General features: G+C 44.2%; 1 protein-coding gene across 2 annotated transcripts in view; it reads left to right on the top strand.

Annotated features, from left to right (window-relative positions):
* LOC139048843 (fatty acid synthase-like) overlaps nt 1-9,799 on the top strand; it is a 157,313-nt gene extending 147,514 nt beyond the window's left edge. For both annotated transcript variants that reach the window (XM_070523715.1, XM_070523717.1), the window contains 4 exons: nt 608-961; nt 2,486-2,729; nt 5,715-5,954; nt 9,479-9,799. In XM_070523715.1, the coding sequence (XP_070379816.1) occupies nt 608-961; nt 2,486-2,729; nt 5,715-5,954; nt 9,479-9,666 (1,026 nt within the window). In that variant the 3' untranslated portion in view covers nt 9,667-9,799. The remainder of the gene's footprint in view (nt 1-607; nt 962-2,485; nt 2,730-5,714; nt 5,955-9,478) is intronic.
* Nucleotides 9,800-23,223: the final 13,424 nt, after the last annotated feature.

Here is a 23,223-nt window from a genome sequence, read left to right as displayed (position 1 = left end):
CATTTTTGTTTAAATGAAACAAACCTGATCAAATTGCTTGCACTGGATGTAGAGAAAAAATGATTTCTTCCTTCCCTTACATTTATACAGGAGCCCCCGGGCGAAACCTTCCTCGTAAGGGATAGCTCTCCTGTAGACACGTTGAGATATTGCTGCTGCGGGCATTAGTTAGCTGTATGGTTGTTGCTATGCGTGGTATGTGGGGTGCGGGCAATGTGGAGCTGCCGTGCCTGCAGGACCGGCCGACGTTACGAACTACATTCAAACCATTACGAGGACACACAGGTAGTGCACTTGTGTCAGGACTGGCAAGCCGAGTTACAGCCTTTGTTCGCACTGTCTGCGCGATCGGCACAGCTTTGATTACATTATCTCCGCCATCGGCGCAGTTTACATGACCGTGCCGCTGATAATGCCGTCCAAGCAAAGTGGGGGAAAACACCAGGAAAATCAATGCTTTCAAAATTTGGCCTCCGTCACCTTTCGGCGAGAAACCCTGCGCGTGATCCTGACCAGTCTGGTTAACCTTCCTGCCTTTCCTACGTCTCTCTCACTCTCTCTCTCTTTGCTATCTCTCTAAAATCAGATCTGTGCGTTATTCCCGCAGGTGCGACCAGACAAATGCCAGGAAGCCAAGGACGGCAGTCAACCCTTCACGGTGGAAGCTGTCCCCCGCACATACTTCTACAGGCACAAGGCTTACGTCATCGTCGGAGAAGTGAACAGCTTCGCTCTGGAGTTTGTAGACTGGATGGTCAGTCGAGGCTGCCGGAATCTTCTTCTCACCGTCAGTCACGGAACGTTTACGGGGTACCAACGTCTCTGCCTGCATCGGTGGCAGACAGCCGGCGCCTCGGTAGTCATCAGCGAAGCCGACGTGTCCACAACGCGCGGTGCTTTGCAGATAATCAAGGAAGCCGAAGCAATGGGTCCTATCGGCGGCATCTTCAACGTTTCTGTGGTGAGCCAAAATCATCTTTGGCAGCCCACGCCATCCGTTGCAGATGGCGATTTTTGTGCCCATCTATCGATCTGCACTCCAAAAGCCAGAAGGCTGCGTTATGCATCACGATGAGCATAAATGTATTCAAAGGACCAACAAATCACCTCTTTCGCTTTTAACTTAGTTACAGTTGTAGTCTCGGACACAGCGAGCTAGTGTTGCCTGAAATTCTTCGGATGATATAATCTGCGCGTTCATCGTTCACATGACTCGTCTGATCAGCGCCGTAGGACGTAAAGATGGCCCGTTGAAATATCGTCCCAACATACATTGCCCTGGAAGTAAACCACTCGTCTGTCCCAGTTAGGCTGAACGGGCGCTCACCCACCGCCGTAGCTGAGTAGCTTAATACGTCCTCAACGCCGAGCGCGAGGTTGCGGACTCGGTTCTGAGCCTGACGCCCACATTTTGGTGTGCTGGCATCCAGAAATGTTCGCACATTTGTTGATATTTGCGTTTGATATTTGGTATTTGCAATTGGCGTTTCCGATAGCAGGCCCGCTCTTTCTGGATTTATGTTTGAGCCTCTTTTTAAACAAAATGCTCTGTCAACGCCTGCTTTGCCGAGAATGGAGTGGACATTGGGTTCCATTCAATGACAACAGAGCTTTCGTCCCTGCCAGAGTCCTCTATGCTCATCGGGAACGACAGAGGCCTGTGATTTACTTGAAACAAAATTGGTAATTAGGAACCCAGATACGTTCTCAATTGCTATCCCTTCGTAAAATTCCTCATAAACGAACGGAACACAACGCACAACGTTGGAAGACTTGGCGCGCAGCGCAACGTGAGAGAAAATGTAGCAAGAAGTAGCGGGTCGTATTGGGGCGACGACCATGGGCTCAAACAGAGCGTTTCGACGAAAGCGAGCGTGCAATATACGTTCTGTTATAAAGTCATCTCCCGCCTTCAAAAACACAATAGGTTGGGGAAGGCTATAGTGTATGGAATTGATTTTTCTTATATCTGCGTCAAGCGAAGAACGCGTATGGGACGCTGCGAAGAATCAACCATCACTGTACAGAATTACATCGGATATGATGCAGCTTTGAGAGGTTACTCGGCGAATGAGAGGCAAAGCATGCATTTGCCTCTCATTTGCCTTGCGCCAACGTGCCTTTCCAGATTATTCTTCAGAATTATTTCAGTATATTTCAAGAAATTTTTACATAGATCACAAACACTAGGAGGTCCCGTGGGTTAAGAACCGCAAGAACCGCATTCAAGAACTCTATTCTTGATAATATTTTAATGGTTCAAAAAATGATGCCAAATGATGAAAGCTCGGCGATGACGGAATCGTTCCTAAAATCACTATAGTGCCCTTAAATGTAGGGAGGCCTTCTGATTTTTATATTAATCACTTGATTTAGGCACTTTCATTGTCGCTGTTGCTTCATTGTTCGCAGCCTCGCCTCAGAAATGGTCATTTTCTGCCACGCATTGGAGGAGTAATCACGAAAAACTTTGTTTTCCGTACAGTGCCATGAAGACAGCTGGGTAGCCGATCACGCGAATGAGGTGTTCCAAACCGACTACAAGACCAAAGCCGAGGGCATGCAGCACTTGGACGAGCATTCCCGAAAATTGTGCCCGCATCTAGACCACTTTGTCGTCTTCTCCTCGGTCTGTTCTGGTCGCGGGACTTCGGGAAGAACGCTATCCGGTTACGTCGACTCCACGTTGGAGCGCTTGTGTGAACGTCGCGTGGCGGACGGGTTTCCCGGTAAGTCGACGGCGTCTTACGATGTTTAAAGAAACCCAATTTAGGGGTTGAAGTATGCAAGAAAATTTGTTCCATGTGTCAAGTGTTTGACGCCGCTTAGAGAAAAAACTGACATCAATGTGGCAAATAAGTATGTCTGGTTTCATGGTGCGACAAATGCGAGGAATTAACTTCCACAGAACGACTGAATACAAGCGATTCTTGCTTGAAAAAAATGTCTGCGTGACACGTTGTGTTTATCCGCTCAGACTTACTCCATGCGGTTTTTCAACCGACGTTCTCCATTATAATTCAAAGACCGAAGGTGCTGCAAGTCGAGTCAGCGACTGCATTTCGTAATTAGCTCCTAGGATGCCATTTGAAGAGAAAGACAGAAATTAAATTCATGTTTGTGTTGCGCCTGACAGGCAAAATCGCACGTTTCGTATGGTATCCAGAAGCGATTGACTTCTAATATCCTAGGTGTGAAGCCGCATACAGGTGCTACATTCTTTTTTACAGCCCGGCATTGTAAGGTCACGTGCTCTGCGGCTCCTGATTTACTATTTTAACTAAGTGTATTCTAGAAGACAAGCAGTGGTTATAGCACACACTGTGAATAAAGCCGGTTTGTGCCACAAAACAGTGCTTTGAACTCTTTTAGATTTCAATGTCGGGATGTTCAACTACGAGATCTGTCACCCATGTCAGTTAGAATATCAATATACCCAGATTACATGTTTCTTGCTTGCCTCACACAAGATTAAGCAGCCCTCTTATAGCTGAGGCTAGCGAACAATCTGTTAATACTGTATCTCTCAATTAAGCTCTGCCAAATTCAGCCAGGCGAAAAACACAACACGATATTCATCTTCTACAGACTTTTCTCTTTCGAATGGCTGTTCTAATATGTAACGTATTGCGCTCTCATCACCAATTCATTAGTTCTGGAACATTTTGCCATAATTTTTGCTACTCTGGCTGTTCAAGGGTTTCATAAATGAATAACCCATCCCCAAGAAACTAAATTCTTGGCCCTCCTGCGCCTGAGTCCATAGTAAGACAGCAACACATTTGTATTTTCTTTTTGATCTAGAGCAGAGAGTCTCTCAACGCCTGTCGTTTACGTCCCGGCGCAAAATGAAAGCATGACACGTCGTTTGTCGTGCGAGACGTCATCTACGTCATCAGAACTGTTTGGAATCACTGGGCCTGCAAAATATATATCGGATAATGAAATACGTAACAATTTGCATGATGTATTTTGACTGAAAAGCAGCAATGAAGCCATTGAGTGAATATTGCTTTTATGCTCATTCCTGCTAGCTGCCTCAAGCAAATTCACTATCGTTTGATTTCGCAGCAAGCAAGTTCATTTTCAGCGGATTCATAGTCACAGTGCTATAACTATCAGATGGGTAGCTTACCGACTGGCATCTGATGCTCACTTCTTACTGTGATTAGTCTGATAACTCAATGAATCGCCTTGAAATTAACGCCAAAAACTTTCTATGAACGCTGGAGGTCTGAAGCTCTTAAAGAGACTCTCTCAAGAATTTGTTCAACTAGAAAGATAAGACGTCATTGCTGTATTAATTAGGCCCTACTCTACACTTTTTTGTCAACGTCAAAGTAGACCGTATCTTAAATCTCCTCCTGCTTCTTTTGGGACTGAACGTGCTTGACATAGCTAACTTTTTGAGCTACGTGGAGACTTGCGTGGATTCCACTCTTCTGTGACATGCCAGACGCTTCTGTGCACCAATTTCTCATGGACTGTCAAAATATCAACAGTGAATTTGTTTTCGGGCTAAGTGAAGTTACTTGGACCCGCGTAACTTTTGTATTACAGCGTCCCTGCTCATTTTTCGGTAAACATAATGACGCGCCTCAAGATTTCTTTATACACCACAATCTATTTTATTCGGCTTCTTTTGTAGATTCTTAACACTTTGTTTATTAGGTGTTTGATATCGTGACTACCTGAATATGGCATTTGCGTGTTACGGTTATTGTAGCAGATTTATTACATAAAGGGACCTAAAAGTTTTTACCTAACGCTCATGCATATGAATCGCTTTTCTTGACTAGTTTTTATTTTGCCTTGTGTACATTTGTTATATTTTTGTAGACTTAGTATGTTTGTCATTGCGGTATGCGCATGCGTATTTATCAGTGAAAGGGTAGCCATTATTTCGCAACAACGTAATGAATGGGATACCGAGTATTAATCTAGCCTATCTTACAACCTGTATGCAGTCATTAAACAACAAAACCTGAAACGATTTTTCCGTGTTTTCTATACGCCAGGCCGCCTTTCCGAGTCGCTGTTTGAATGCACTATCGCGTGACTTGTGCAAGGAATGCAGGATAAGGGTATGGTCTAAAGACTCAAATAGGCTTCTCGGTCCTAGTGAAACAGACAAGGCTACCAGCTTTACCTAAACATTAGGCTCAAATATTTTGTGGCAAAAAATTTTCATGGTTTTGTACATTCGGTCCCTTATTCAGCTATCGATGTCTAGCTCAATGAAAGCAATTTTTAGCAGCTGATTTAGCAGCAATATTTAGCAGCTGATACGCGGCAAGTGTTTCTGCTGCATTTGAAATTTGGTGCAAACTAGGTGCCCATCAGCCCCAAGTGAGGCGTCTCGTCGCGCTTATAAAGATTTGCCTTGAATACGAAAGGCACCGTGGCGTGCGACATTCTCTGTATATTTTACCCACTCTGTTTGTTTTTTGTTGTTGTTTTCTTCAAAAAGAACTCAGGGAAGGAAATGCTGACATTATGAGAATTTACAAATGTTACCACCATGTCGTGCTAATAATATTCTAGAATAGTTACAGATGCGTAAACGCGCATTTTCTCATTCAACCATAATATAGACACGCAGTCATCACGACTTGAGCGTCACTGCTAAAGCACAAGAGCCACTATGATGTGACGCGTGAAAAGAGCAAGGCTCATTCTCCCTCTCACTCTGTCTACTCAAATGTCCTTTTTAGGATTGGCCATCCAATGGGGCGCCATAGATGAGGCTGGCCTCGCCCGCGAAGCCCAGACCCAGCAAGTGGCATTCGAGGCAATGCAGCCCCAGCATATAAGGTCTGCCTTGGAGGTCCTGGAGAAGTTCCTCAGCCAAAACCACCCCGTAGTCTCCAGCTTGGTCAAGGCTGAAGTCACTTCAAGTTCAGAGAAGAAACCAGAGAAGAACCCCTTGGTTGACTCGGTAGCGCGAATTCTCGGTGAGAGGCTTCAACCTCTATGCTTTGTTCAACTGCAACATACACGAAAACGATGGTGTCGCAACATATGGCGTGTTTGCGTTCTTTACGAAGATCATGGCCAGTCATCGCTAAATGTCTCCGTTAGCTAACTTCGAAGTTGAGAGGGGCCAGCGTAACCCAGTTCATAAATATGAAGGACAGTCATTCAGCCTAAAATAATCGCACAAAGATATTAAAGAAGCCGATAAGAGTGTCACAAAGAAAGATTTGCTGTTGAAGTTGTCTTCATGCAGGTAACGTACTCGGGACCAATATCTCCGTAGTGGCTGTTCGACCACCTGAATAAACCAGGACGCTTATACATGGCAGCGCGGCGTTAAAATAATGCACAACTCGATGCTCATTGAATGTAACAAATTGTGTTTGGGGCGGAAGTAATCATATGAACCTTGCGCGTTTTCACATAATAGATTGTCATAACTCCGGTTTCTTTTTGCACTCGGTACCATCATTCAATGTATTGTGCAACCATTTGTGAAATCAAGAAGCACGTAGAATGACGCAGAATTCAAGAGCGAAAATCATGCAAGGGGCCGGGAGGGTAACGCTTAATTTGTTACCATGGACGAGGGCTAAGGGTCGCCGTGTAGAGAGAGAAGGAAGAGTATTAGCCACAATTGCGTGCCCACACAAGTGTGCACACATTGTCTATAAGCGGTAGCGGGAGTTAGTCAACTTCAGGAACTCCAATGACATTCCTTTTCATTTCTGACCCAAGGACACACAGTGCCATAGGCCAAGCGTCTTCAGTTCTGAAGATGGTCTCGAAGGGTGAATTCGTAGTTATTCATAAACACTGGGAAGAAGCTAATATGTAAGCGTGTGTAGCGTAGCGTAATCTTCGGAACAAAAGAGTTCGGCACGACGTATGAGCGCACCTAATATAGATTAGCGTGTGTCACCATCGACTAGCGGTGAACATTTTACGCGGCACACTGCAGGCGTTGCTCGCCGAGCCATTAAGGAAATGCGGCTTCCCCTGCACCATCATTTTCTACAGAACGACATGCACCCTATTCTTGCTAGGACAAGATTTCAATGACTGCCCGCTGGATTCAGTTGAAGGAAAACCTCAGGGAGTGAAACATTGAATGAAGCATATTCCCAGAGAATCTTTATGCCAAGTCAAAAATGACTTTTCCGTGAAAGAGATTCGTTCAACTTCATTAATTGCATCTCGTCGAATGGACTTCGCTTGTTGCTGTTCACTAATAGGCTGGTTGCATCTGGCGCTTTTTGATGGAGCTTCATGCAGCCAGGCTTCTGGCTACCATAAGCATAATCTCAAGCTTCCCCCGCACAAGTCCGGTACACTACGTTCACGCGCGCATAGCTAACAGAAATAATTGTTCAATGTTCGCGATAACACTGAGAATGACACATAGGTCAGTGTGTTGTACTTACAGGGCGCAAAACGAACAAGCTATTATTATTCTTTTATTATGAAAACACGAGATAGGGGCTTGTCGGTCACATTTATGCGGACAAGCTATTGTCAAAATCAAACAATACAACAGGAGATGTAATGTAACAACAGGGTGCGACAGAAAAATACCGTAAAAATTAACAGAATGTCACACAGATGACGATAAGCGAAAAAGAACGAAAGTTGCCGTATTAATTGATGCCATTGCCAAGTTGTTGCAGTCTAGCACCGTAATAATATCGTGGCTTTCGAATGTATATCTATCTATCTATCTATCTATCTATCTATCTATCTATCTATCTATCTATCTATCTATCTATCTATCTATCTATCTATCTATCTATCTATCTATCTATCTATCTATCTATCTATCTATCTATCTATCTATCTATCTAAATATATATATATATATATACATATATATATATATATATATATATATATATATATGTATATACAACTTCGCTAATTCGAAACAACATGCGACAGATGCCATGCAACACTGCAGCGCAATAAATTACTAAACAAAAAACTCGTCTGCGCCGCATTTCAGAAGGAGATTCTCCGGTGTTTTTCTATTGGGGTGTATAAATTTCGATATCTCGCAGCGCCCTTTAATTGTGCTTTCACTCATGATTCGCTTTGTCAGCACGATCTACAGATACTCGGGAAAGCATTGGACAAGCCAAGACGATGCGCCAGAATGCCATGCTGCACCGACAGATAAATGTTTGTGCAGAAGAAAAACTATCCTGAAAAAATATTGCAAGATATTATCAGCCGCCCCAAACATCATTTAGCATTTAAAACCAGTGGTTGGGGTAGGAATGGTTGAGGAAGCTCTAGATTAACAACGACTCTAATTTTCTGTTTCAAATAAACGTGAGACGCGGAAAGCTTTCATTGGACAGCTGGTGAACGTATATTGATGTAATTCAACGCAATAATAGAAAAATCTGAGATCCACCAATCTGAGAAGTTTCATCGAATACCTGGCTGTTTTTACAAAATTCCATGTCATATCTGTAAGATGAAACAAGTGAACCGTAGAGTACACACTTGAAACAAGAAAATCAGGAATCACAATCCTGTAGATTGCCTTTGTTTGACCATCTGAAGCGCATAAATGTGATATATAAATGCTTTCGTTACGCGAACTTCTTGCAATGCCTAGAAAGACTTTCCATCCTACTCAAAAATTAACAGTACAGTTTACTGCCGTCTCCATACGTCGTTTTTTTCCTCGTTTAGGTGTATTTCTTAATAGTTGCGAAATGCGAAGGTTGCGGGATCATTCCCCACCTGCGGCAAGTTGATTTTTCATCCACATTAATTTCCATTAATTTATCGTTTCATCATTTTATTTATTAAGCACAAGTAACTTCCCCTATGTTGTCCTTGGTGTCAGTGTTTGTTGGCTTCTCATAATATGACTAATAAAAATTGGGCCTCTGTTAACCCCCTTTCTTCTCTTTCTTAATAGGTGTAGATTAAACAACTGTGATATAGTTTTTCCCCCAAGTTACGCAGTTGTGTGGCTGATGCTACATTGTTCCTAATTTCATTTTCATTTCCTGCAACATTATTTTTGCAAACAACTCAATACATTGCTGGTCAAATCAGAAATTGGCTCCGTACCGATGTTAGACTTTACCTCTTCTTATATGCAACAAGCCTTGTCCCATTTGCTTCAATAAATTGCGAGTGCAAGGATTTCTCATTTCCCTTGTGTTCATATAGAAGCTCCTGTAGTAAAGCTTCTTCCTAAACCACACGTTCTCTTCGGTGTGCAAGGATGCCAAATACTGGCTTTCATTCTTTCTATTGCTGTAGAAGCTTGCTTCACACACCAGAGCAGTCGCATTTTTACAAATACTTTTTATATATAACTCTGCACTGGATAAGTACATCAAATTGGCAACGAGGACCGACGTTCATGCACTAGATTTCCGCGAATGCACTGTTACTGTAAAGGCGTACTTCAGTTTCATTCGTCTCGATTTTGCAACCACATTGTTCGCACGTTGAATTTCTTCATCCCACGATATTCCCGCAGGCTTTCAAGATTCGTCGAAGCTGAACCACAACACCAATCTCGGCGAGCTGGGCTTAGACTCGATAATGGGCGTCCAGGTACTAACAGTCATCGAGAAACACACCGGCCTGGCTCTGTCCGTGCAAGGAATACGCACGCTGACCCTCAACGGATTGCGAGAGATGAGCAAAGAACCGCGTGCAAATTAAACTTCACGTGAATACGAAACTTCTTATGTTTTCGACCTTTCTTTGGAGAGTGAGATGAGTTTACTCAGTAGCCTTTTCTGCACCACCACGATGGAATTCATAATACTTTAAAATAAAATGTGTGAAAACTGTTTCCGCAATCCTTTTCTTGGCTTCGCTTTACAGCAATTGCTGTCAAGCGTACAGGTAACCTACTGTTCGTTTAAATGTCGCAGCTATCATTTCGCTTTGCCTAACATCATAATCGCGTTTTCTTGCCATGAAAGGTCACCAGGAAAGAACACTTTCTCGCTTTCTCCCCAAAACGGGACGTCGTCCAGTGTGCTCGATGACTCACCTAATCATGTCATCGCTTCATGTTACAGTTATCGTCGTAGGGCGCGGTCACCTCACCGTTGCGTAACACAACGACGTGTGTAGCGGTTGTATATATTGCCGCGTTTTCCTGCACCACGTGTCACATGGACTCGCCCACAACCTAAAGCGTGGCATGTGAGCGCGTGGCTTCGCTCCAATGAGCGATGGGAGCAAAGGAGCAACATGGAAGTGCAATGGGAGCGCATTTAGGCAAATCTGTGCACTGCGGCGCTTATATGACCAGAACCTTGTTGATAGATATTTCAAATGCTCGGCCTTCGTGGCTAACGTTTCCAGGTATTCAAAGTGTACTGCAGAGAAAAGTAATTGAACCTGTACTAGTAAACCGCATGTCAGCAATACCAATATAGCCACTTTAATACCGTGAGGGAAGGCGTAATAGGCCAGCGACGGCCCAAAATTGAGACGCCACCTTGAAGTTTCCGGACCACTCACAGTGACGTCATATATTTTGACGGCGTTTGTTCGCTCATAGTTGTTCTTTTATTGGTGAAGATGGACTCAATTATTACAAACGAGCCAAACGCCAGCCGTTAAATTTTGCAAGTTTCAGTAGCCTTTAGTGAGCCAGGCCGGCCTCAATATGAAAAAGAAGCTTGACATCCATGTCGTCACGCTGGCGTACTGGTGCTGAAATTCTCGCACGAAATTTAGGAAATTGAAATTTGGGCTTCATCCGTCTTTTTAAATAATCGACGTATTAACGCGAAATTGAGAAAAATTGAGTTGTGAAATCTCATTGTTTTCTGTACAAACCGATTTATTGCTTCTTTAGTGTCCTTTTAAGCAGCTCACGACAACTTTTACGGGGAGTTATCACGGAATACATTTGTTGAGAAAGGCATAACAATGCCACTTTCGTGGAGCTACTCAGAGCTATGTGTGAGGGTAACCACATACAAACTGCCAGGTAAGTCAGGAAATAATGCACAGAACGGATGCAAGTTCACGGAGTACTGAATAAGGGATACCCACTATTTACCACTGTTCCTCACGCTCGACGATTACAGTATAGCAAAACAACTAGGTCATAGTAGATTGGGTGTTGGGTTATCCCTGTATCGGTGAGCTGCTGGAGTTAAAGCGGGTGCTTCAGCTAATGTATGCGAATGATGCCTAGCGCTTTACCAAACAAGATCTTTTCAGAAACCGTCTCCCGATGACTTTCGAAATTACTTCGATTACCATTGAAACACTACAGCAACAAACCGCATTTCCGCTGCCGATACTCGTCATATATGAGACGTGTACTTTAGCACTCCACGGGCCAGTTTTCTTTGCTCGGGCCCGGTCTAAGCCTGAAAGTGTCATGAGCGGCCCTACAGAGACTGGCCCATACCCTATCCGGGCTCGAAATATTTGGTTTGGACTCTGCTCCGCCAGTTAGCTCAGGAGTCCAAGTGAACCATGCTCCAGTCCGAAGGCAAAGGTTACTGTACTTTTGCGCACAATTCTAGGCGTTTCATTCGGTTCTTTATTAACGAAGCACCATTGCCCAATGCTAAAATTTGAGCGAATAAATATTGTGGGAAAGTACTGATAATGGCATTATCGTTTTCGTGCAGCTAGGCCCGTAGACGATTCGATATTGTACCAGGCATAAATGTTGCGTTAACTCCTGATTATCTGCAAGTAAAAATAAACATATACTTGAGAAGTGTTCTTCCATTTTTCAATTCAAGTAGCTTTTTTCTGCGGCTTCAAGATGGTCACATATTGCTCCCAACAATAATAATCTCTCAAATATTTTTGTAGCTGTCAGTTTCCCAGAACCTGCTTCCATTAATCGCTCGCTTGAAAATTGCGTATGCATTTCATCCATCTGTCGACCCACAGGGGACCGGCAATCACATGCTCTTTTATGTTTGCCTATTTCTCAACAATGGTCGGAAGCGCGTTCCGCCTGCGATGCCGAAACTTTGGTACTGGAAGGTTCGGCAGTTGCCATGTATTCTTCAGTGTGTGTGCGTTTCGTATCTTATCGCGGGTCCATATGGTTTGGGTCTTGTGGATCTTTTGTTTACGTTGACGTTTTTTTGTGTACCTGATATGCTTATGCGATTTCCTCATGCATGTGCGCATCATGGGTAGAGTCAACTTCTTCCACCGCGGCATTCGTAACACAAGATTTGACGATCAGTAAGTACTTCCGCTTTGACCAGACTTTGCTAACGACGACGTAGACTCTAGCCTTTTGTGAGGCAATTAATTTTACATCTACGCCACCCCTCTCAGGTCTGAATTGTACGCGAAACCAGGGCCACAAGTGATTGACATTGCGATGAAACGAGAACCATTCTGCATCCTTTCTCGATAACTTATAGAAGTGCATAACTACGCTCTTAACTACGGAGATCAGCTCGGCTTACGAGACGGCAAAGATGACCCGCAAAGAAATATATCACGCATGTGTCCATTCTAGTTTCTCAGCCAGATGTCAATGCTTCGCATACACGATTGCACGAAAATGCTGGCCCATCTCAGCCAGACACTAGTGCTCTGTATATGCTGTTGTACATAAATCCTGGCACGTATTCGACGCAGCTGTCTCCATGCTGTGCACTCATACACCTGCACTCCACTGATTTTACCGCCACCATCAAAAGCAGTAACACAAGCCTGCTGCACTGGTTGCAACGAGGTGCGGCAGTAACTCTATGCTACGTGCACTTCATCAGCGGTGTGCGCAGTGTGGAGCTAGAGCAGGGGGACATATGTGAGACTGCAGAACACATGGACACCTGCGCGCAATGTGCTGTGCAAGAACCCCCTCAATATCTGCCAGAACATATTTTCTAGTACACTCGTGAACACTCAACTGAGAAGGTACTGTTATGAACATGGTCGGACCCTTGCCCTCGGCATGATATTCTAAGGACTCGTCGCATTCTTGCAAAAGGCTATTCTGGATTTAGGTCATTGAAAGGTCTTCCCTACTTAGGTTCAGCCAGGACAATTTTTGTTCACATCAATACCACTTACCTCTCTACTTTTATTCCAAATTCACTTCTCCTACACAGAGTAACAGATCAGTAATTTAGTTGAGGCCTACTTTTCAGCTTTTCTATGGAAATAAATGTCTCTTTCTCTGAATTATTTTAGTGGGTGATTGGATAGTTGCCTCTAATGTAGCCTGCCTTCCATTTTATCTTTAGTTCATAAACAACAAGCAAAAGAAGTGCAGTTGCCGACCGAAGAATATATGGAAGCTCTGAAGCAGGCTAGAAAGAACCAGCGCCAATGTGCAGTAGACTGATCGCACTTCCTTCGATTGTATGACGACTCCCTCACCGGCCAGGATAGATGGACACGTCAGTGCCTAAACCGTAACGCACGCATGCGTGTAACACATGAAATTATTCACGTCGCACTGCCCATTGCGCCACGTGGTTACACGTAGCGGAAACCACAGCAAAGGCATATCAAGGTCCATCTTCATAGGTCGTAGAACTTTGAACGAAAAGCGTGCTAAAACCTATCTCCAGGGATATCATTTAGCGGTGAACGATTGAAGCGTGACCAGATTATGGAAGGACAAACTCAAACTAGACAACCAATGCGGAAAAAAAATTCAAAAAAATTTAATTAGGATGTTATCATGCGAGTAAATTTTGCGTTTAAAATATCGTTTGCTGCAGTAAAACAAGAACTGTTAATTTGTGTCTATTTCACCATTTATGAGTTCGTTCTTGTTGACCCCTGCCAACCCGTGATTCTGGCGCAGGACTTGGCAAGACTGTGCAAACCAGCTATTATGTCCCGCGGTACGGCGTCGCTCACATGAACGCGGCGGTTGCATCCCAGCTTTTCCTTTTATTATTTCTTTGCGTGCTTGTTGAAAGTGCGGCGTGCGCTTCACTTCAAATTCTGCCTGACCTAGCGCGCAGCATTCATTGCGAAAGATGCCACTAGAGGCCTTTTGTTATCGTGCAAGTTCACGCTGCGGTATCCGACGCGCTGTGTCTTGTCGCGACGATAACTGCGGAACGCTCCCCGAAGAAACTTCGTGCTATGTTTGGTCCCTCCCCGTAACGCAGTCTCTGGGTGTGCGACGAGCTTCAAAATAAGTAAGTCGAATATTTTCTAAATGAAAATGTGGCACAATCTTGTCTGATAACTATTGCGAATTGCGAATGATTCTTTGAAAAGGTTTCGCGTATGTTGCTATGCATTACGACTGCGGGCTGACCAGAGTACTTTCCATGCACTGAAACTTGTTTTGTTTGGCTAATTATTTTGGTTGCATTATTCCAAACGAATAAAAGTGAAGTTGCTTTTGAAACCCTCCTATTCGTTCCCCTTCGTAAGGAACCTACTGGAGCAATTGTCGTCATTAGGAGCCTAATTATGTTCACGTTAAGACATTCGCCATTCCTATAGTTCAATGACACGCTGCCGCACCAGATGACGTGAGTCCCAACTCTTCTCAGCTCCAAAACAAAAATAACTGTTAGTGTAGCGCTTGAAATGCCGGACGCTAAGAAATTCAAACATTCTCGCGAAGCAGCGTAACATCTTGATGTCACTGTTATTTCCGGTTGTGATTTCACTTTTTATTTATTTTGTTTTAAATTATTTAAATTTTTTTGCTTGCTGTTAGTTGTCCCCCGGATACGTAAATGGCCACGGTTGCAACGAGCTACTGTTTTCTTGCCATTTGGACTTCTACGGAAGCTTCGCTACCAGTTTGCATATACCTTGGGTATACCACCAGCTACGTTGCAAAACGCATCGCATAACACTCGTTCCCGTAGAGCAGGTCGGAACTGCATAACTATTTCCTGGACAATATTCTCCGCCCACATTTCCACCTAGCCTTTGCCTTTTCGAAAGGATCTTGTGTGATGTCCTGTGCAGTTCAATTCGCATGCTAGTTGTAGAGACGACGTCAAGCGAGTGCAGGTCAAGTGTTATAAATTAATTCGAATTTGTAATTTTATTGTAGTTCGCATTTTGATACGGTGTGTGTGTCTGTGTGTGCGTGCGTGTGTGCGTGCGTGTGTGCGTGCGCGGTGGTGAGACCATGCAGGTGTTGGAGAGCATCTGCATAGGGCTTTATTTCCACCGAGCGCCTGCTTACAACTCTATCAATTAGTGACAGGTGGGACTTTTTAAATTGAAAGCAAACTCGGCGGTTTTACATGCTAAATCTATGATCCGATTATTAAGCACGTGGGAGCAGGGGACTGCGGATGAATCTTGACCATAAAGCAAAAAAGGGGTAAGGCGTTTTTGAATGGGGTTTGGAATAAAAGCCGGTAGCTTGGGCTCAGCAGCGCAACGCCCCAGCCATGGTGCTACTGTGTTGCATGCACATTAAAGGTTTTGGCAGCCAGAAACGTACTGACTCGTCCCAATGATGAACATTATACCTGTAAGATACTTTTGCTCGCGAGCTCCTACATAACTATAATGGAACAAGGAAATCACTTTTTTGAGAACCACTGCACCGATTTGGAAGGGTTTGCCGCATTTAGAGTATAAATGTAAAATCTGGTGACAGCAGCAGGTCTGGTTTTCTTAAGCCGTGAATGCTTTCAAAAACTGCCATAGTAAAAATATTTAACACTGAAGTACCAAATTTACAAATGTATAAGAGCGATAAACAACGCTATCACAATTCAGAAGGCTGTACCTAATGATACTTCTAAAGTGGAGAAATTTAATGTAATGTAGAAAAATTTGTGAGTAGGACTTTCGTTAAACCCTCATAAAGATAGTGAAATTTAGGGTAAGGTGTCAATTCATTATTAAGATTCGTCCACTTCAGATGCTCTAATACACGCAGTTTATGTAACTGGGTGTCTGCTGTTGGCGCGAAGTTACGGTATTGCATAGTTCGCAATTCTATTTCTTCACTCTTACCTATACTTAAAAGCTTTTGTTACACCTTCCCGAGTTTACGTAAAATTTCTTCCTGATATTCTTCCTGTCAAATTCAGCACATTTCATTCCATTAGAATCGCGGTTGTCTCATTCGAATATTTCTGCTGCCCACATGTATTCCAATAGAAAAAGCAGTGTAGACCCAGTGCTAAAGCTTCGCCTTGAGAGGAAGCTTTCTCTTAAATTGTGGAGTGTACCCAGTGGCGCACGCATTGTTACCCAGGTTGGCATCAAAGAGGTTCATCGAAGCGCGGTACATATCACGTGTTCCACAATCACTCGTATTACACACATCACATGTTCCACAATGGCACGAAACAGCTTTATTGAACAGTGGCACATACACTGTGATGTCAATTAACCATAGTTCGTGTGAAAGAGGTTAATAGAAGAAGTGACACATACCCAGTGAACGAAGTTTAACCAACGCACCGCTCGCAGAGACACACAGAGTGAGTAATACCATTCGTTAGTCCTAAAGGAACTAGTGGCCTAGTGGACCTCCTGGCAGGCTCATGCGTCCTGGCCAAGCTCGTTCTTTATGTATTGCACCTGAAACGGCTACCATATGTTTTGATACTTTTGTGAGTGAGTACAGCATCCCCATGCTGCACCTAGTTGAGCATAGGCAACCCAGTCACTGATGTATGCGGGGTGATCGCATGACCACTTTCAGAGACGTCGTGCAACACTATTAGCCCCGAGAAAGAGGAATGGCGCCCTCTCGCGAGTGACGTCACGGCCAGGACGCCGCTCGCTCCGGCTCGCTCGGCTGCCGCGCGCGCTCGTTCCCTTCGTGTATGTTGGGGTATAGGTGGCTCGAGCCGTATGTATTGAAGAATAAGTCGGCTTCTTTCAGCTGCAATACCTTAACCACAGTTTCTTCTTCAAAAGCGTGTGAGTCGAGAAACTTTGCGACTTGGATATCGCAAGCTAAGTAGCGTTAAAGGGGTCAACAAGTTTTTGCAATGCATATATGCGCCGTGTCTATCGGTAAATTTTGTCTAAAAAAAGAATATCTGCAAATTCAACGCGCGAAGTTGTATATGATGCTTCGCTAAACACTTAACATTCCTTTAGTATTTAGCTATGAGAGGTATTGCATTTTACGTGGAAGAAAAATTTGGTAATTGGCGTCAACATTTTATCCGATATTAGAAAGACACTGCCCAGCGAAGCTGTCATCATGATTCCTATTACTCTGGTCTGTTGTTCTATTCAAATATGGCCATTCATTAATGCGTAAAAAAATAGGCGCGCATTTCTTATGGAAATGTTTGCTGCTACTTTCATCGCCCTCTGAAACAGGCCTCCAAAAAACGAATTGCTCATGGCTGCTAACACGACGGCGTGTCATGTAGAGTATTTACATAGTTAATTCACAAACACCATAGTAGCAATCACCTGAGAGAAAAGTTTCGTTGTTTAGATCGACAGCCACTCAATTGGAAGTGATGAAATGTATCATAGTGGCCCTCAGTAGCCTTTGTCGACAATATGGCACACCCCTGATCACGTAACGGTAGCAATCGACTGTCCGTATGGCGAGGCACGATGTGTTCGCGAAACCCATCAGTTCACCTCAACTTCGAATTAAAACCATAAACCATTTTTTTACAGCGCCAACTGGAATGGCTAAAGTATTCTCGAGCTACTACTACGCAGCTTAGATTGCCTACAAAAGGAAAATTCAAACACCTTTTGTCTCACCATGCCTCGATCCAGCGTTATTTAATTGTACAAACGGATAACTATTCGCTTCGTCGGTACTTAAAAGAGAACCTTGCAGGCTAATTTAAGTTTGCTCCAATCCAATCGCAAACATTCATAAAGAAAGCACCACAAGCCTTGCATATACTTTCACTTGATTTCTGACCCTCCACAGGGGGAATTTAGATATCTTCAATATGTCGCATACTACTAGTCATTGACGCTTCGACTGCTTTCTGGCTGCAGCTATGCGGTCCAGCAGGCATACTTCACTAAAAAAATTGGGCCGAGCAGCCTGTGTCAGTTTGCCAAACAGATTCGTCATGTATATTCCTCAAGCAACAAGCACCAGTAAATTTCTCAAGTGAGTTTGATTTGATTTGATTTATTAATTTCCATTTACACACACACATGTACAGAGGAGTGGTAAATGGAGGTGGATGAGGGAAAAAAGCCGCACAGACGCGGCTTGAGGTAATCTCACCCTCTTAGGTACAATATGGCTGCATGGGGTAACACATCAAGCGCCATATAAATTACATTTATATAGTGGCCATAAAACATTGCAGTTATACAATATATGAAAGCACAGTGAAATATTTCCACGATAACAATGCAAAACACACTGCGGCATTGAAATAAATAAATGATATACACTTGGTAACATAGACAAAAAAGAGGAACATAACATGCATTATTAATCATTAACAAACGCGCTCTAAAGAGGTGAGTTGAACGTGTAGCACGGAAAAGGGAATATATATTGGTACATTCCTATTTGTACTCTGTAAATAGCTGTAAGCCTTCATTAACTTTACTTCAAATTTCCGCCGTTTAAAAAAAATAAACACGTGAAGAACCGCTTAATGTTGACAAGCAGTTAAAGAAGCAAGTAAGGCGTGTAGAATCTAAGCTCCAGTATTAGTTAAGTCACCGTGCTACTGCCGAGCGTTTCTGTGAGGAAATGCAAAAATTCGATATTATACCATGAACTACTTGTCGTGAGCAAACCTGTTTTAGCGGAATAAAATCAACGTAACTGCTGTAGAAGTCATATATAGCCAGCTTTGTGACATACTTGTTGCACCACGGCAGGTATTGTATCATAACTGGATTCCTATAGGCTATGCTTTTGCGATTGTCTATCCGCGTATGAAAAACCCGCAATGGGCTGGTCTGCGTCGCTTCGGCTGGCACTGTAGCGTTGCCTTCGAGAGCTGCATTGTTGTCTAAGAAATTAGCTCTTTGAATAAATGTTCGCAAAGGAAGACCCCATAAAAATATATTTGAGACGACCACCATAAGTATACAAGCAGAGAGAACGAGGGCGAACAAACGAAAACACCGCAGAAAGTGCCCGTACAACGCACGAACTGTAGCAGACGACAGGCGCGAGTCATTGCCTTGACGTCACGCGAGCGGCGCTCACAGCGCCGCTCGTGTTCGTTCTCGGGGCTAATACATTGGAACGATATAAATACCCACCATCGCTCCCCAAACTAAGCAAGAAACAGGCGGTTGCCCGGACGCAATTGCAGAAACACACATATCCGAACCCGCCGATGCTTCATCTCTGCTACCCCGACATTTAATCATCCGTCGATGGTAAAGCGTGCGGAGCCAGAGCGACGCTGCAGCACATGCTGTGGGTATGCACCGGCAGCGAGCAGCAGCAGTCCCCGACGAACGGGGTAGACTTGGCAGTCTCGAACCGAGGGGCACGTTGGGAGGCGGCCCTGCTCAGCCACGACCTCGCTGATCAACTGTGGGCCGTCCGGCACGCCGAGGAAGCCGCCCGGGTCCAAGGACTCGAGGCCATCACCTAGGCTGCGGTGCTTATGGCCCCACCCCGCCCAAATCACCGGACATTTCGATTAAATTTTCACTCACTCACTCAGCAGAAGAAGGAAACACCTCCGAGACAGCGCGATGCTCCCAAACACACAGCTACATACGTTCGTAATACGAAACACATGGGTTTGACTTGTTAGTGTAGCGTGCAGATGGAGCATTTATTACTGTCATTCATTTGCTCAGAATCTTAGCAAAAGTCACCGAATGTTTTGAAACGCAAGGAAACAAAATATACAAAGATGGTTTCAAAAAAGGTAAGCCTCTCGGAGAGGCGCGTAAATGACAATGACAAGAATTTCCTGCATTTTTTTTAGTCCTGAACAGCCGCACGGGGACGATCGTCGAGCATTGCAACAGTCCATTCCTCGCAATCAAGCCAACAGCAAGATGGTGGACGGAGAAAGTTTGCGAGATATCTAGACACTTTAGAACACAGCGTTTTGAGCGTTAGCTCTAATACTCCAGATGCAAACCACGAAAACGCCTTGTTACGTAAATCAGACCAGGTTCAACCAAGGTCAAGTTGGAACGTGCAAAGAGCCGATGGCGCCGAGCAGCGTTTGTGTGTTTTCTGTTAATCCCATCTCATGCGCCATCTAGGGTCTATAACTGTAACGCAACTCGCACGGACATCACACCAAACGCCTCAGACACCTGCAGCGCAACGCTAAGCCATGCTGTCGCTCTGAATGCTTCGCCTTCGGTTAAAACTGAGAATATTTTTAATAGGCGTCATTAAATATGCGAGCTTTGTACTGAGATTCGTACTTTGCTTTTAAAACGGTAAAGAAGGAACAGCACAACACCAACGCACTCATAAGTGTACGTGCTAAAATTTGCCTAATCAGAAGGCTCACAAGGGATACCGTCGAAAGGACTGTCGGTTTCGGGCACCCCAATGCGACTATAAGCTAGGAGCCGGTAAAACGCCCGACATGAGAAAAATATTCCTCGCTGCAATATAGCCCACAACGAAGTAATATATAATTTGCCTGACGTATACCCGAAATAACCTTGCATTTATAATAACTGAGACAACGCTTCAAAGCACATTCGGGGATCCGACGCAGACTGTTTTGCTGGCATTTCTGTGATTGATATTTGATACTGATCATCTCGCCACATGCAATCCTTCACAGACAGCTTTAGCTACGCCACCCAAAAACCGCTGCTGAAAACTTCTGACAATCTTTATCGTGAAATTATCAAGTTAACCTTACATATCAGCGCCTGCACCAGCTCCAGCAGAAGCTACACTCAAGCTTCCGAGTGAGGTGATATCGCTTCTGTAGCTTACGTAAGACTGGGAATGGGCGCTTCATGGGGCTGATAAAGTATTTGCGAGTCGCAACGAATTCCTTTGCAAAATTTGCGTCGTATAGCTTCTCGTATGTGAAACAATTTTCTTGCGCGTGAAATAAAAATTTGCTGGCTTGCATACTAAATTTAAGGGCAATGGGGTTAAATGTATGATTATTGAGTTAAATTCCATGGTAAATTGAATAAGATTAACATAGGTGGCATGCACTTGAAGTAAGATGCAATATTGTACCCAAATATGCGCTCATGATTGAGATCCTGCTGAGTGAAGCGTGCCGTATAGTGTAGACGTGCTAACACTGCAGTACGTTGCGACAAACATGCAGGCAATGAAAAAACTGAAACAGAAAAATGCACATGGCACACACGAATGTGAACCTCTGCGAAGATCACGTTCTTCTGAAGAAGCAACATCGCCCTTCTTTCGCACTGTATGAGGTCAGCTATGGAGGAACAACGTGGCGATGATAATCACAACCTCCGGCTTCTCAAATGGGATTTTGGGTTTCATAAATCAGTGTAGACCGGTGCACAGCAGGTGTGCTTCAACGGCAACGGTGATGTGGTGTTCAATATGCACTGTAATAGCGTACACAATATTGGACCTGGTTACAGTCTTGATTTGAGCGTGTTCTGAGTCCTGCAGAATTTCACAATGACCCCATGCACATACATTAAGAAACAGAGCGCAAAAAAACGTAAAAAGGCTCAGCATTGATTGGACTCCCGGTGCTGAAGGAAACATTTCCGAGTGCTTGGTGAGATGTTCAGCCTCCGATGAAAAAAAAGAAACATTTTCAGGCTTGGATCGGTGAGCGGGTGTGTATGCAAATGCGATACAAATAAGTGAACAATATCACGCTTGCCTATTAAACATCTTATACTGGTTGCCACGCATGTGCAGACATAGTTTTTGTGCATAATGTAACGATTGTGACGAAGAAGATCGGCAGGCTGAAAAGCCCCGTTGCCATCGCGTGGCACGTACCCAGTTCGTTCGCTGGCTGCGCCCTACCTGCTGGTGCTGAGTTTGTCGTTGCTGCTCTACAAGCCGAATAAACCCCCTTTACACATTATTATTAGAGGGTTTCGTGTGCACTTATCAGGGGTCACTGCCCGTGCACGTCCATTGCACCATTTCTGTTTAACCCCTAATCCTCCCCTCCGTTTTCGACACCTTCACCCGTACCATCGTGCAAAGTACCAGTTCCGCTGGAACGTTCTCCAGGTTGTGACCACCTTAATATTGCATAAATATATTTTGTGCAGTAACAGCAGCGCAGAACACCAAAATAGGAAAAACAAATGTGTGCGGCCAACTACAAAAATCTGCCTCTTTTCCACCTAGTGAAAGTCGAGGTACAGGGAAGCTGCTGCGGACCTTCGAGGGCGTTAAACAAGCACCACAAGCACAAGCGCCGTAGTTCGCGCGCGCTAGCACATGTGTAGAAGTGTAGCATACGTGCTAGTTCCTCTAGGCTCTCCGCCATGCGGAACTGAACTGTCGGCGCAGCTAATGCAATTTTGGAAAGTAACTTTCGGCAGAAAGTTTTTCAATTGCGACTTACAAGATAGGCATGATAGCTTCCGACTGTAAATTGAATACACGACAAAACAGAATTTGTTACTCGGAAACTCATACATAAAGCCCGTTTCCAGCTTCCGTTTAAGGTCTGACTGAGAGGCCGTGGCCGCTAGGTGCAGGTGCGGTTCTTTGACACTGTTTGCCATAATGTCGATTACGATTGCATCACACGCTGTGTGGCGGATGCAACGGTTAAAGTAGGCACGCATCAAGGACAGATACATTGTGCGCAGAGGCAGGTCACGCGCGCACGCACACATTTGGAAGTGTAGCTTACATTCTCATTCTCAGAGTCCCTACTACAACTGGAAAAGGCGAAAGTACGACTTACAAGCCGAAAATACCGAATATACCAATATACTTTCGAACAGAGTATGCTAGAATACACGTTACAATATCGCGTGATCAAATAATCAGATGACGGCATCACGTCAAACATGACGTCATGCGATGACGTATTCCTCCAGTAATGGCGTCACCTAATAAGGTCATGTGATGCCTCTTTGAAGAGGAGCCCACTATGCCCTTTCCGCTTCTATGCACTGTCTCCGGGATCGGCCCACATATTTTGTGAGCATGGTGGACGCGAGCTCGATAAATTTCGACCAATTAGAGGCTAACAGCTTCGCTGAAAAGCACCGCGCGATTGGTTGCATACTCGCTTCACCAGCGCATCTATATCTTTTTCCACAATTTGATAACTATTACTGCTTTCGCACCTGAAGTGTCGACCTCGTCGTCTAAATCGCCCTCATTGTGCATTCTGATCTCTTTTCCTGTCTTCTTTCTTTCTTCGTGCTTTCTTTCGTGAGCAACGTCGATCA

Source organism: Dermacentor albipictus, chromosome 8 (assembly GCF_038994185.2).
Source record: "Dermacentor albipictus isolate Rhodes 1998 colony chromosome 8, USDA_Dalb.pri_finalv2, whole genome shotgun sequence".
In the NCBI taxonomy this organism is placed as follows: domain Eukaryota; kingdom Metazoa; phylum Arthropoda; class Arachnida; order Ixodida; family Ixodidae; genus Dermacentor; species Dermacentor albipictus.
Note: the sequence above shows the minus strand (reverse complement) of the source record. Positions and strands in the feature narration are given on the sequence as shown.